This window comes from Hyperolius riggenbachi, chromosome 4 (genome assembly GCF_040937935.1).
Source record: "Hyperolius riggenbachi isolate aHypRig1 chromosome 4, aHypRig1.pri, whole genome shotgun sequence".
Lineage (NCBI taxonomy): Eukaryota > Metazoa > Chordata > Amphibia > Anura > Hyperoliidae > Hyperolius > Hyperolius riggenbachi.
Genome location: NC_090649.1, coordinates 44,461,306 through 44,474,009, shown reverse-complemented (window position 1 = coordinate 44,474,009; position 12,704 = coordinate 44,461,306). Strand labels below are relative to the sequence as shown.

The following is a 12,704-nucleotide window of genomic DNA, read 5'->3' as shown; positions in this document are numbered from 1 at the left end:
AAGTGCCACACATGTGGTACCGCCGTACTCAGGAGAAGTAGTATAATGTGTTTTGGGGTGTATTTTTACACATACAGATGCTGGGTGGGAGAAATATCTCTGTAAATGACAATTATTTGATTTTTTTTACACACAATTGTCCATTTACAGAGAGATTTCTCCCACCCAGCATGGGTATGTATAAAAATACACCGCAAAACACATTATACTACTTCTTCTGAGTACGGCGATACCACATGTGTGACACTTTTTTGCAACCTAGGTGCGCTAAGGGGCCTAACGTCCTATTCACAGGTCATTTTGAGGCATTTGGATTCTAGACTACTCCTCACGGTTTAGGGCCCCTAAAATGCCAGGGCAGTATAGGAACCCCACAAGTGACCCCATTTTAGAAAGAAGACACCCCAAGGTATTCCGTTAGGGGTATGGTGAGTTCATAGAAGATTTTATTTTTTGTCACAAGTTAGTGAAAAATGACACTTTGTGAAAAAAACAATACAAATCCAATTTCCTCTAACTTTTGACAAAAAATAAAATATTCTATGAACTCATCATACACCTAACAGAATACCTTGGGGTGTCTTCTTTCTAAAATGGGGTCACTTGTGGGGTTCCTATACTGCCCTGGCATTTTACGGGCCCAAAACTGTGAGTAGTCTGGAAACCAAATTTCTCAAAATGACTGTTCAGGGGTATAAGCATCTGCAAATTTTGATGACAGGTGGTCTATGAGGGGGCAAATTTTGTGGAAGCGGTCATAAGCAGGGTGGCCTCTTAGATGACAGGATGTATTGGGCCTGATCTGATGGATAGGAGTGCTAGGGGGGTGACAGGAGGTGATTGATGGGTGTCTCAGGGGGCGGTTAGAGGGGAAAATAGATGCAATAAATGCACTGGGGACGTGATCGGAAGGGGGTCTGAGGGGGATCTGAGGGTTTGGCCGAGTGATCAGGAGCCCACACGGGGCAAATTAGGGCCTGATCTGATGGGTAGGTGTGCTAGGGGGTGCCAGGAGGTGATTGATGGGTGTCTCAAGGTGTGATTAGAGGGGGGAAATAGATGCAAGCAATGCACTGGCGAGGTGATCAGGGCTGGGGTCTGAGGGCGTTCTGAGGTGTGGGCGGGTGATTGGGTGCCCACAAGGGGCAGATTAGGGTCTAATCTGATGGGTAACAGTGACAGGTGGTGATAGGGGGTGATTGATGGGTAATTAGTGGGTGTTTAGAGGAGAGAAGATCTGCGGGCGATCTATTGGTGTGGGTGGGTGATCAGATTGCCCGCAAGGGGCAGGTTAGGGGCTGTTTGATGGGTGGCAGTGACAGGGGGTGATTGATGGGTGGCAGTGACAGGGGGTGATTGATGGGTGATTGACAGGTGATCAGTGGGTTATTACAGGGAATAACAGATGTAAATATTGCACGGGCGAATTGATAAGGGGGGGTCTGAGGGCAATCTGAGCGTGTGGGCGGGTGATTGGGTGCCCGCAAGGGGCAGATTAGGGTCTAATCTGATGGGTAACAGTGACAGGTGGTGATAGGGGGTGATTGATGGGTAATTAGTGGGTGTTTAGAGGAGATAAGAGATGTAAACAATGGATTTGGGAGGTGATCTGATGTCGGATCTGCGGGCGATCTATTGGTGTGGGTGGGTGATCAGATTGCCCGCAAGGGGCAGGTTAGGGGCTGATTGATGGGTGGCAGTGACAGGGGGTGATTGATGGGTGGCAGTGACAGGGGGTGATTGATGGGTGATTGACAGGTGATCAGTGGGTTATTACAGGGAATAACAGATGTAAATATTGCACGGGCGAATTGATAAGGGGGGGTCTGAGGGCAATCTGAGCGTGTGGGCGGGTGATTGGGTGCCCGCAAGGGGCAGATTAGGGTCTAATCTGATGGGTAACAGTGACAGGTGGTGATAGGGGGTGATTGATGGGTAATTAGTGGGTGTTTAGAGGAGATAAGAGATGTAAACAATGGATTTGGGAGGTGATCTGATGTCGGATCTGCGGGCGATCTATTGGTGTGGGTGGGTGATCAGATTGCCCGCAAGGGGCAGGTTAGGGGCTGATTGATGGGTGGCAGTGACAGGGGGTGATTGACGGGTGATTGACGGGTGATTGACAGGTGATTGACAGGTGATTGACAGGTGATCAGGGGGGATAGATGCATACAGTACACGGGGGGGGGTCTGGGGGGGGGGTCTGGGGAGAATCTGAGGGGTGGGGGGGTGATCAGGAGGGAGTAGGGGGCAGATTAGGGACTTAAAAATAAAATAGCGTTGACAGATAGTGACAGGGAGTGATTGATGGGTGATTAGGGGGGTGACTGGGTGCAAACAGTGGTCTGGGGGGTGGGCAGGGGGGGGTCTGAGGGGTGCTGTGGGCGATCAGGGGGCAGGGGAGGGGGAAATCAGTGTGCTTGGGTGCAGACTAGGGTGGCTGCAGCCTGCCCTGGTGGTTCCTCGGACACTGGGACCACCAGGGCAGGAGGCAGCCAGTATAATAGGCTTTGTATACATTACAAAGCCTATTATACTTGTTACATGCGGCGATCCGGGTGCTAGTAACCCGCCGGCGCTTCCGAACGGCCGGCGGGTTACAACGAACGGTGGGCGGAGCCAGTCCCCGGCGGCTGATCGCGTCACGAATGACGCGATCGCCGCACAGACACTCCCGCAGCCGCCCCCGCCGATGGGCGTATTGCGGTCGTTTGGGCCCGGTCTTTGCCGCCGCCCATCGGCTGGGGGCGGTCCTCAAGTGGTTAATAAATACATTTATTTGTATTTCTTACTTTGTTATAAATAACACAAACATGTGGAACAATTTAACAGTCACCCTTTGTAGATGGTCAGGGCTGAGGTGATGTTTGTTGTGTTCTTTACACATATGTAGTAAATGGGAATGCCACTTCCTTGCCTGAGACGGTGGGAGAGCAGAAAAAATATCATTGAAACTATAATTATTTTATAACTTTTATTTATTTTAATTTTTTTTTATAAATTTGTATTTCTTACTTTGTTATAAATAACAAATCTATCCATAACCATAAATAACTTTCAAAATATTTTTTTCTTCCAATAACCTACCTTTCTCTGAAACGTATTAAAACAGATACTACACTTGATCTCAGCCAAAAGAAAGCCGAGAAACGTTCCATTGCTTGCAAGTCTCCCCTGCGTGGCTCTGCATTGGAGTTGGGTGACACCACCCCCACCACGAATGGCAAGCAGGCCTGCTGCTGCCCGTCTGACACCTGCTGACTTTGTTTAATTTTTTTTTGAAAATGATCAATTAGAATTATTTTATTACCTTGGCATTTTTTATTTTTTATAAATAAATTTTTTATTTATTACTTTGTTATAAATAACAAATCTATCTCAAATAACGTTCACATTTTTGTCTTCAATAACCTACCTTTCCCTGAAACTGATCAAAACAGATACTACAACCTGAGAAGGCATAGGTGTTTGTACACAGTTCTTTATGGCACCGTACAGGTCAGCTCTCGTCGGCAGGTATTAGCTCTGGAATTACCACAGTTATCAAAGTGACATATTAGGAAACAGAAAAACAGCATAGATTTCAATAAATAACTGTTCAATTTTCAATTAATGAAAAAAAAACAAAACGTATTTTTCAACTTTCATCTTCATGGCCTGCACTCTCGCCAACGTGCGCACAAGCACGGCCATCATTCACTACACAAACATTGCCCCTTAGAGCACTGACATTTTATGTCCTAGGAGTGTCAACTAATGACAACCCTTTGTGACTGTTTGCGATGGTGGGTTAAACCGTGAGGTTGGTCTGTCAGTGTGAAGAAGTACACACTTACACTACCTGCTGTATACACACGCAAGATGTTTTTAAGCACTTTATGCCTCCAATTTAGGAATGCAATGTGATTTCTGCCCTTTAAAGAGTAACTGTTAGCCCCAAAACTGAAAATTAAATCTCTCTTGCAATCTTTTATTTACTATTTAAATGAGCCAAAAAGGCATTGTAGAAGTTAAAAATCAATATAATTTTTTTACTATGTACCCTTTTAACCAAGCTCCGGACGCAAAGCCGCATATCAGATACTGCTGAGCATGCATAGCATGCCTAGCTCTGCCCGACCCCCCTCTCCCCCCCAGGACCAGGTGCCGATATATGCTCACTCCAAACAGCTGACCGCTCTGACACGGAGAGAGAGCGGGAGCACTTCCAGCGCCGCCACCGCAGAGCACGTGCATCTCTCACATGTGACTCGGTGGCGGCTGCTCTGCGGTGGCGGCGCTGGAAGTGCTCCCGCTCTCTCTCCGTGTCAGAGCGGTCAGCTGTTTGGAGTGAGCATATATCGGCACCTGGTCCTGGGGGGGAGAGGGGGGTCGGGCAGAGCTAGGCATGCTATGCATGCTCAGCAGTATCTGATATGCGGCTTTGCGTCCGGAGCTTGGTTAAAAGGATACATAGTAAAAAAATTATATTGATTTTTAACTTCTACAATGCCTTTTTGGCTCATTTAAATAGTAAATAAAAGATTGCAAGAGAGATTTAATTTTCAGTTTTGGGGCTAACAGTTACTCTTTAAGAATTATAACCCTACTCTGTGTCAAATACGTAATTTTCCCAGGGACTTCGGGCATCCCACTCCGCCATGCCCTCCTCCAGGTGTTAGACCCCTTGAAACTACTTTTCCATCACTTTTGTGGCCAGATAAAGACTTTGTAGGTTTTAAAGTTCACCTGCCCTTTGAAGTCTATGGCGGTCCACCCGGTTCGCGCGAACTCGGACTTTTGCTGAAGTTTGCCCAAAATCTGAGGTTTGAGCCTTCTCTACTGGAAGCTGGAAAAGCTAAGGAAATTGCCCTTGCTGGCCAAGCAGCAGTAATCAGGTGTTGCTGCTCACAGTGAAGACTTGCTGCAGGTTTTTATTGAGAGTGATAACACAGGGTTTCTGCTCCTTGGCCAGCAGGTTACTTTTCTTAGTTTTTCCACCTCCCAGTCCGACACTGAAAAGGATCACCAAATGTTAATAAAGTAGCATGCAGTAACCACAGGAAAAAATGTGTTGTCAGTACAATTAAAGGCATCCAAATTTACTAATAAAAACAACATCAACAAAATCTCCAATGGGTCTGTGCAGTAACACAACTATTTATTTACTGGCCATTCACCAACCCCATTATATTTTGGTATGGCCCAGGTGAGGGTGGCAAATGTTTTTCACCTAATTGCAAACAATATGTAACGAAAAGTCCAGTCCAAGTTTGTTGGATCACTTGTTCTCCATTGTTTCTCTAAATTTATTAGATCAACCACATAGCGAGAGTTGCCCAAACTATAACATTTCTTGTGTTCAGGTGTCATCTTTTCCAATGGCGAGAGCTGGAAGGCAATGAGAAGGTTCACTCTCTCAACTCTACGAGATTACGGGATGGGGAGAAAAGACATAGAAGACAAGATTAACGAGGAAGCCAAGTTCTTAGTCAAGGCAATAAGAGATTGTAAAGGTGAGTCTTTTTTTTGCAAACTTTTTTTTTTACTGTTTGTGTGACCTCATGTTTTGTCTTTTTTCCCTGAAAAATGATCAGATTTTTAACTCTTTCCAGTCCTGTGTAGAAGTCCTTGCATTCCATTCATCAATTGATGGTTGTTCTAAACCTAAATTTCTTACGTCCTTCCTGTAATTTTGTGTTAAGAGCTGAATACCAGAATACCATTCTTCAGATTTGGCCCCACAAAGAGGTTTATAGAGAAGCAGTAAAAGTACAAAAAGTAATAGTACATTAGTGTCTTATGCATTATTTCTAATTTGATGCATCCCAAAGTATTAGGCCCCTTTTACACTGGCAGGTTAAACCTATGGACGACACAGTGAGTGCGGTGCGTTGCGGCGAACTTTCTGCTCACCAGAGCATGTTTATTAACTCTTTGTAAAACTTTGTATGGCAACTTTGTGTCATAGAAAAGACTAGACACTTAGCTAATGAATACTTGCCCAATGCCCAATAACATCTCGATGAAGGGTTTATTTATAGCTTTTTTTAAAAAAAGTATCATCAATTGACTATAACAATGAAAAGTAAGGTGTATGCACATGGCTGAGGTTACACAACTGAGGTTGAGTGTGCAAATGTGAAATTTGTGAAATATTAAAAAAAAATGAAAATGTGAAAAATGCACAACCGTCATCTTTGTGTTTACTATTTACCTGCATCAGTATTTTACTGGAAAAATGCCTGAAGATTGGGACTAGACCCAGAAAGCTTGCACAATTTAACTCTATCAGTTAGCTATTAAAAGGTATTACTTTTTACAAAACGTTTTTTCTACCTATATCAAATGTGTTTGCACAGAATGCGGCAGTGGGAGTTAACTCACCTTAGTCCCCACCTCAGTATTCTATTGAGGCTTCCCTCTGTGCTCCGATGTACCCCTCCGCATCAGGGCAGTGCACTTCTCCTGTTACAAGCATGGCCACACAGTAGCATGCGCAGCAGCATGGAGCCGCTTGTACACTTGCTCACGCGTCTACTGTGCGGCCTCGCTGATAGAAGAGGAGGCGCGTAGCCCTGATATGATTGGCAACAATACTTTGTTGCCAATCTTCCGGGGGTGTGTGCTCAGCGAGGAAGGGGGGGGGGGGGAAATCAGAGCACCGAGGGAAACCTCAATAGGAACCTGAGGCTTTGCTCTCTTTAGGTAGATTTCCAATTTTGTACCTGAGCTTTAGTTCAGGTGCACTTTAAATTTATGTTGTCTAATGTCCTCTAATGTTCTACCAGCAGGAAAGAGCTCTGGATCAAATTCGGATAAAATCAGAATGAGTTTCATTCGGATTTCATCCTCCTAATTAGTGCAGCTGAGCGGGTGGGTGGGGTTAAACTTATCCAGTAGCCGTCTTCTTTAACCCGTCCCACGCTGCGTTCCAAGCCACATCATGTGACTACTACGCTTTCTCCTTCAACCCAGAAGGAGGAAGTGTTTGTAGTCACGTGACCGCAGCCTGAAACACAGCATGGGACACGCCGTGGGACGGGTTAAAGAAGAAGGCTGCTGGGTAAGTTTAACCCCCCCCCCCCCCGCACCCACCCGCTCAGCTGCACTAATTAGGAGGATGAAATCCAAATGAAACTCATTTGGATGTCTTCCGAATCTGATCTGGAGCTCATCCCTCTCTACCAGTGTTCTCTTCAGACCAGGAGAACATTAGTAAATCAGGTCCAATGTAACACTTTCTGTAATACGCTTTCTTTGTTACACATAGATACTTTCCTAATCTATTATTTCCTTCTCTTGTGTAAGTTTATATTTTCGTTATTTTCGTCCCAAAGGGCAACCGTTCGATAATCTGACGCTCATTAATGCTGCCGTGGCCAATATCATCATATCCATAGTTCTTGGTCATCGATTCAATTATGATGAACCCACCATTCTGAATCTGATGAATCTGATCAATGAGAACATAAGACTCATGGGTTCTCCTTTAGTTCAAGTAAGTTATTACCAAACGTGTCATCTATGCCACCTCGAGATGGAACACTTATCAGAGGTTTTAGCTGCTCCACAAACAGAATCATAACTCAAAATCATGAAGCCCCAATAACATCCTGCAAGAAGGGAGGAGTAAGATAGCCATTGTCATCTCTGATAATGGATTTTTAAAATGTGTATCTCCCTTATTCTATAGCCTTTTGCTAAGAAGATGAATAACAGGCTAGATCAGGGATGGTCGTAGTCAGCCAACCTTGCTACACGTAGTTTTATGCAATTACGCTTTGCCAAACTACGGCTTCAAAATCAAATATTCGCTTCATATGCATTTCGTAGAATACGCGTTAAAATACGCAATTAAGCATAGTGTGAAGCATCGTTTATGCGGATGCTTATGCCCGTATGCAGAAAATTTTACGCATTAATTCCTCTTTAATGCTTATACCGGGAACTCCTCTATGCGTACATTCCCCTTTCCAATGCGTACATTTGTAAGCATCCAATCGCATGCGGAAAATTAGACGCGAGTAACGCATTCGTAGTTCACTACGCAATACACATGTTAACTACGCATAGTGGGCGTAAGCTACGCGTAACAGTACTCCGCTACGCAGAAATTTGTAACCGTAGTTTTGAAACTTCACCTACAAACTACGATGCGTAGATGCGAACTACGATGCGTAAATTCGCACTGGCGTAGTTTCTGCTCATCCCTGGGCTAGATGTTCCTCCATCCACAGGCCTCTGCACATGAGGGATGGGTACAGGGGGATAACTACAGGGGAGTAGCCCCTGTGATCTCAGGGGTGCCCAGAGCTGTGGGAAGCCCCAACTACTAACCTTCCCTTTTTCTGATACTGGGGACTATACTTCAGGTGAATTTTTTGGGCTGCACTTGTTATGGGTGTGAAGATCATGATGACCACACTTGTTTTATGACCCTTGTGAGATGGGCCCCAAGTTTGTGAAGGGAATCAATGGGAGGCAAGAGAAGGGGTGTGAACATGAGGGGGGGGGGGGCATCAGAGTTTTGCTGGGAGGCCCCATGAATAGTAGTTTTGTCACTGGATGGGTATGTAGCTCCTCACACTCACTCACATGGGGCTCGATTCACAAAGCGGTGCTAACCCAGTTAGAGACTTTAGGCGTGATAACCATTGCACCACGCTGGTGAAAAGCCAGTTTAGGTGTGATAAGTTTAGGTGTGATAAGTTTAGGCGTGATAAGTTTAGATAAGTGTAGATAGCGTGCAAAGTCCCGCACGCAAAGCAGCACCATTAAACTCTATGCGAAGTGCACCAGACTTTGCTAGCACAAAACTTTTGATCAGCTGTGCACTGCGGTGCTAACGCAGTTGGTGCTTAAACTTATCATGCCTAAACTTATCACACCTAAACTTATCACACCTAAACTTATCATACCTAAACGTATCACACCTAAACTTATCACACCTAAACTTATCATGCCTAAACTGAGTTTAGGCGTGATAAAGGGCTTTTCACCAGGGTGCTAACTGTTAGCACCATTTTGTGAATCAGGCCCATGGTGCCCTTTTAGAGACATTGGAGCAAATTCATTAAGCAACATTAAAATTGCTTTTTAATGTATTTATTTATGCTTTTGGAGGAGAAGGGATTATGTTCAACTGATGTGGAGGGAAACTGGAATGGATGGCCAAAATAAGACCTCCTGATTGTACTTTTACTTTTGCCTTTTTCAGCTGTACAACATATTTCCGACCTTGATAGACCTTCTTCCTGGACCTCACCGCAAAGTTTTTGAAAACGCAAAAAAAATGCTGGATTTCATAACAAAAACTTTTATGAAGAAGAAGAAAGATCTGGATGTAAATGATATGAGGAATCTTATTGATGCCTACCTGGTGAAGCAGCAAGAGGTGAGGATCACTTTTGATACTATGGTATCTGAAATACTGAACTTCTTCAGTGCCTTTAATGCCTCTTTTATCTAAAAATGTTTAGGGTTAAAAAGGTTTATATGTGCAAAAATTGGTATTTACCCATTATTCATGACAGCTTTTCCATCTTCTTTCATGCCTGACTCGTAGAGTAAAGTCTGGTAGACACAATAATTAGCTCTCTTCTGAGACAACTCGTCGGAGCTTCTTCTGCCAAGAATCTAACATGAGAGAGAGAGATCCCCCATTTTGGTTGAATGCCTCTTTATCCCTATCATTCCATGCTGTTCAGTTGTGTACCACATCTTCACCCCTCCATAGCAACAGAACATATCAATAGCCTCTAGGCTAGCAAAGCTTCTGTACAGAGCTTAGCCCCAAACTGTTGCCCGAGGGACTGAGTTCATGAGGGGCGTGTTAGCATTTTGTGCTGGACAGATGCCCCCCATGGGGTCACATCTGATGTCCACACCATACTCAGATGGAACATGTTGGCAGTTGTCTGCCACCGAGTAATGATACTGACATGCATGGTGTTACAACCACTGCCATTCGGCTGCATTTAAATTGCACTCGAATGGCACTCATGGGCTTCAGACAGAATGCTAAACTGCTCTGCAAGAGCGCAGTTCAGCCATCCACCTGAAAGAAGCCTCCAATTTTCCAGTCAGTGTTAGTATATAAATGTTTGAAAAATTTAAAGTGATGTATATACTTTTATATACGCCGACCCATGTATAAGCCGAGGTACATACGTTTCCCTCAGAAACCAGGAAAAAGTGATTGACTCACATATAAGCCCCCTCTGCAAAACAGCCCTCTCCATAGTTCCAGCAGTACAATTCAGCCCCCCTCCCCATAGCCGGATGTGCCCCAAGGATGATACAGCTGTGTCTCAAAACCCCACTAGATGGTGTCATAGATATGAGACACAGCCATTGCCACACAGGAAGCATCCCCGATCATTGCACCTCTGACACGTTGCTTGCATGTTCCGCTCCACAAGCCAGGGGACACAGGTAGTCTTGAGCAGTTCACTCTGCACACCATGTTGCGGGGATGGGGGGCACAGCAGGGAGCCAGCTGGCAAGAGCAGGATCACTAGTGCACAATACTTATGCTCTTCTGCCAGTAACAAAACCTGCTCCACCATCTGTTTTATTCCACTGACTCGCATATGAGCCAAGGGGTTAACTTTTCAGAAAATTTTTTATGCTGAAAAATTAGGCTTATACGCGAGTATATACAGTAGTAAATAGAGTAGGCATACTTTCAAAATAAGCTAGATACCGTGGATTAGCATTTATAGTTGTTTTAAAAAAATGTATATTTTGCTATATTATTTTGTAGGGGAAATCGGAAGCCAACCAATATTTCCACAATGAGAACTTGACAGCTCTGGTGGCTGATCTTTTTGTGGCTGGAATGGAGACAACTACCACCACTCTGAGATGGGGAATGCTGCTAATGATTAAACATCCAGAAATCCAAAGTAAGGAATGTACCTGCTCTGAGCAATGTGTTCTGGGTTATTGGTAAAAGAACCATCTTTGTAATCCATGTTGTGGGTCTTATACATGGTACACGTCGAGGCCTCTATTGGCCCCCCATGGAAGGTAAAATCTGGGCTCTCCCTCCTCGGGCTCTGTAGCAGTGCACTACCTGTACCCCCTGATGGACAGTCCTGGTTAAAGGAAATATGTATGGAGGGAAATAGGGAGACTATGGCCTCAATTCACTAAACTTATCTCCTGTCTTTAATAACTCTTCTAGAGTTGTTACCATGGTGATAAGGCATGTAGCATTCAGGAAACATTTTACCTCAGGCAAGCCTAAAGTTAACTCTTCTGTCTTTAAATTAACTCTCCAATCCTTAAAATAACTCCAGAGTTAAAGACAGGCTGTTAATTAGCTGCATGTGAAAATAACCACAGAGGAGGTAAATTAACTACAGAGGAGGTAAATTAACTACAGGAGAGGTAACTTAAGGAATGAAGAGGTAAGATAACTCTCACACGTGTGGAGGTAAGTTTTCTATTGCCTTATTATCTCTAGCATGATCTTAGTGAATTGAGGCCTATGGCCTCAATTCACTAAGATCATGCTGGAGATAATAAGGCAAGAGAAAACGTACCTCCACGCAGTGAGAGAGTTGTCTTATCTTTTCATTCCTTAATTTACCTCCTCTGTAGTTAATTTACCTCCTCTGTAGTTAATTTACCTCCTCTGTAGTTATTTTCACACGCAGTTCATAAACAGCCTGTCTTTAACTCTGGAGTTATTTTAAGGATTGAAGAGTTAACTTAAAGACAGAAGAGTTAACTTTAGGTTTGCCTGAGGTAAAATGTTTCCTAAATACGACATGCCTCATCACCATGGTGACCACTATAGAAATGTTATTTAAGACAGGAGATAAGCTTAGTGAATTGAGGCCTATGTCTATTCCATTTAAAGAATGCTGCTTACCTGGTTATTGTACAGACACCTTTCTATTATTCTAGTGACCCATATCAATGAATAGAAGTTTTTGGGGGCCAACACAAATACTGAATTTCCCTCTAAGTGATCTTATTTGCATTTCACTACTAGGAACTCATTGAAAGCCTTGTGGGAAATTGAAATACCCATCAGAATTCCTGATCAGCAATGATCAGTATTGCAGTGGGTAGAGGCAGACAAGGACAGCACATTGCGATTTTCCCATCATTCTTTTGGACCACATGCAGTTGTGTAACTTGGTGGGTGGGGCCACAGTTTTTCTGGGCTATACCAAGATACATGAAGGACAATGGGTTTAAATTAGATGCTGGGGGGGCACACTCATTATCATCGACAGTACGTTATATACTTTAACAAAGTGTGCATTTTCTTTCTAAATCACACTTTTTGATACACTGTGCATGCTCACAGGAACACATATACCCAGTGCTGTAAAGTGTCATCACTCCCAGGGCCGGATTTGTTCTCTTTACCACCCAAGGCCACTGTCACCAGCTGCCCCCTTCAGTGTAGGTAATCAGATGACCCCTCCCCTTTCCCTCTAGTATAGGTAGCCTGATGACCCCTCCCCCTCAAGTATAGGTAGCCTGATGACCCCTCCCCCCTTCCCTCTAGTATAGGTAGCCTGATGACCCCTTCCCCTCCAGTATAGGTAGCCCAGATGACTCCCTTAAGCCCTCCCTTTCCCACTCCCGCCTTTCAGTATAGGTAGCCAGCTTGCCTCCACACCGCAGTAGCCATCGGTGTCACCTCTCCGCTCATCTCCATTGCAGAAGCTTTCTCTTCCCCTCTGTCTCCATCAGCCACT

General features: G+C 44.3%; 1 protein-coding gene across 1 annotated transcript in view; it reads left to right on the top strand.

The window, feature by feature from the left end:
• LOC137571189 (cytochrome P450 2B4-like) overlaps window positions 1-12,704 on the top strand; it is a 47,673-nt gene that overhangs the window by 20,176 nt on the left and 14,793 nt on the right. Inside the window, exons 4-7 of the mRNA XM_068280009.1 lie at window positions 5,346-5,495; window positions 7,320-7,480; window positions 9,200-9,376; window positions 10,748-10,889. Of these exons, the coding sequence (XP_068136110.1) occupies window positions 5,346-5,495; window positions 7,320-7,480; window positions 9,200-9,376; window positions 10,748-10,889 (630 nt within the window). The remainder of the gene's footprint in view (window positions 1-5,345; window positions 5,496-7,319; window positions 7,481-9,199; window positions 9,377-10,747; window positions 10,890-12,704) is intronic.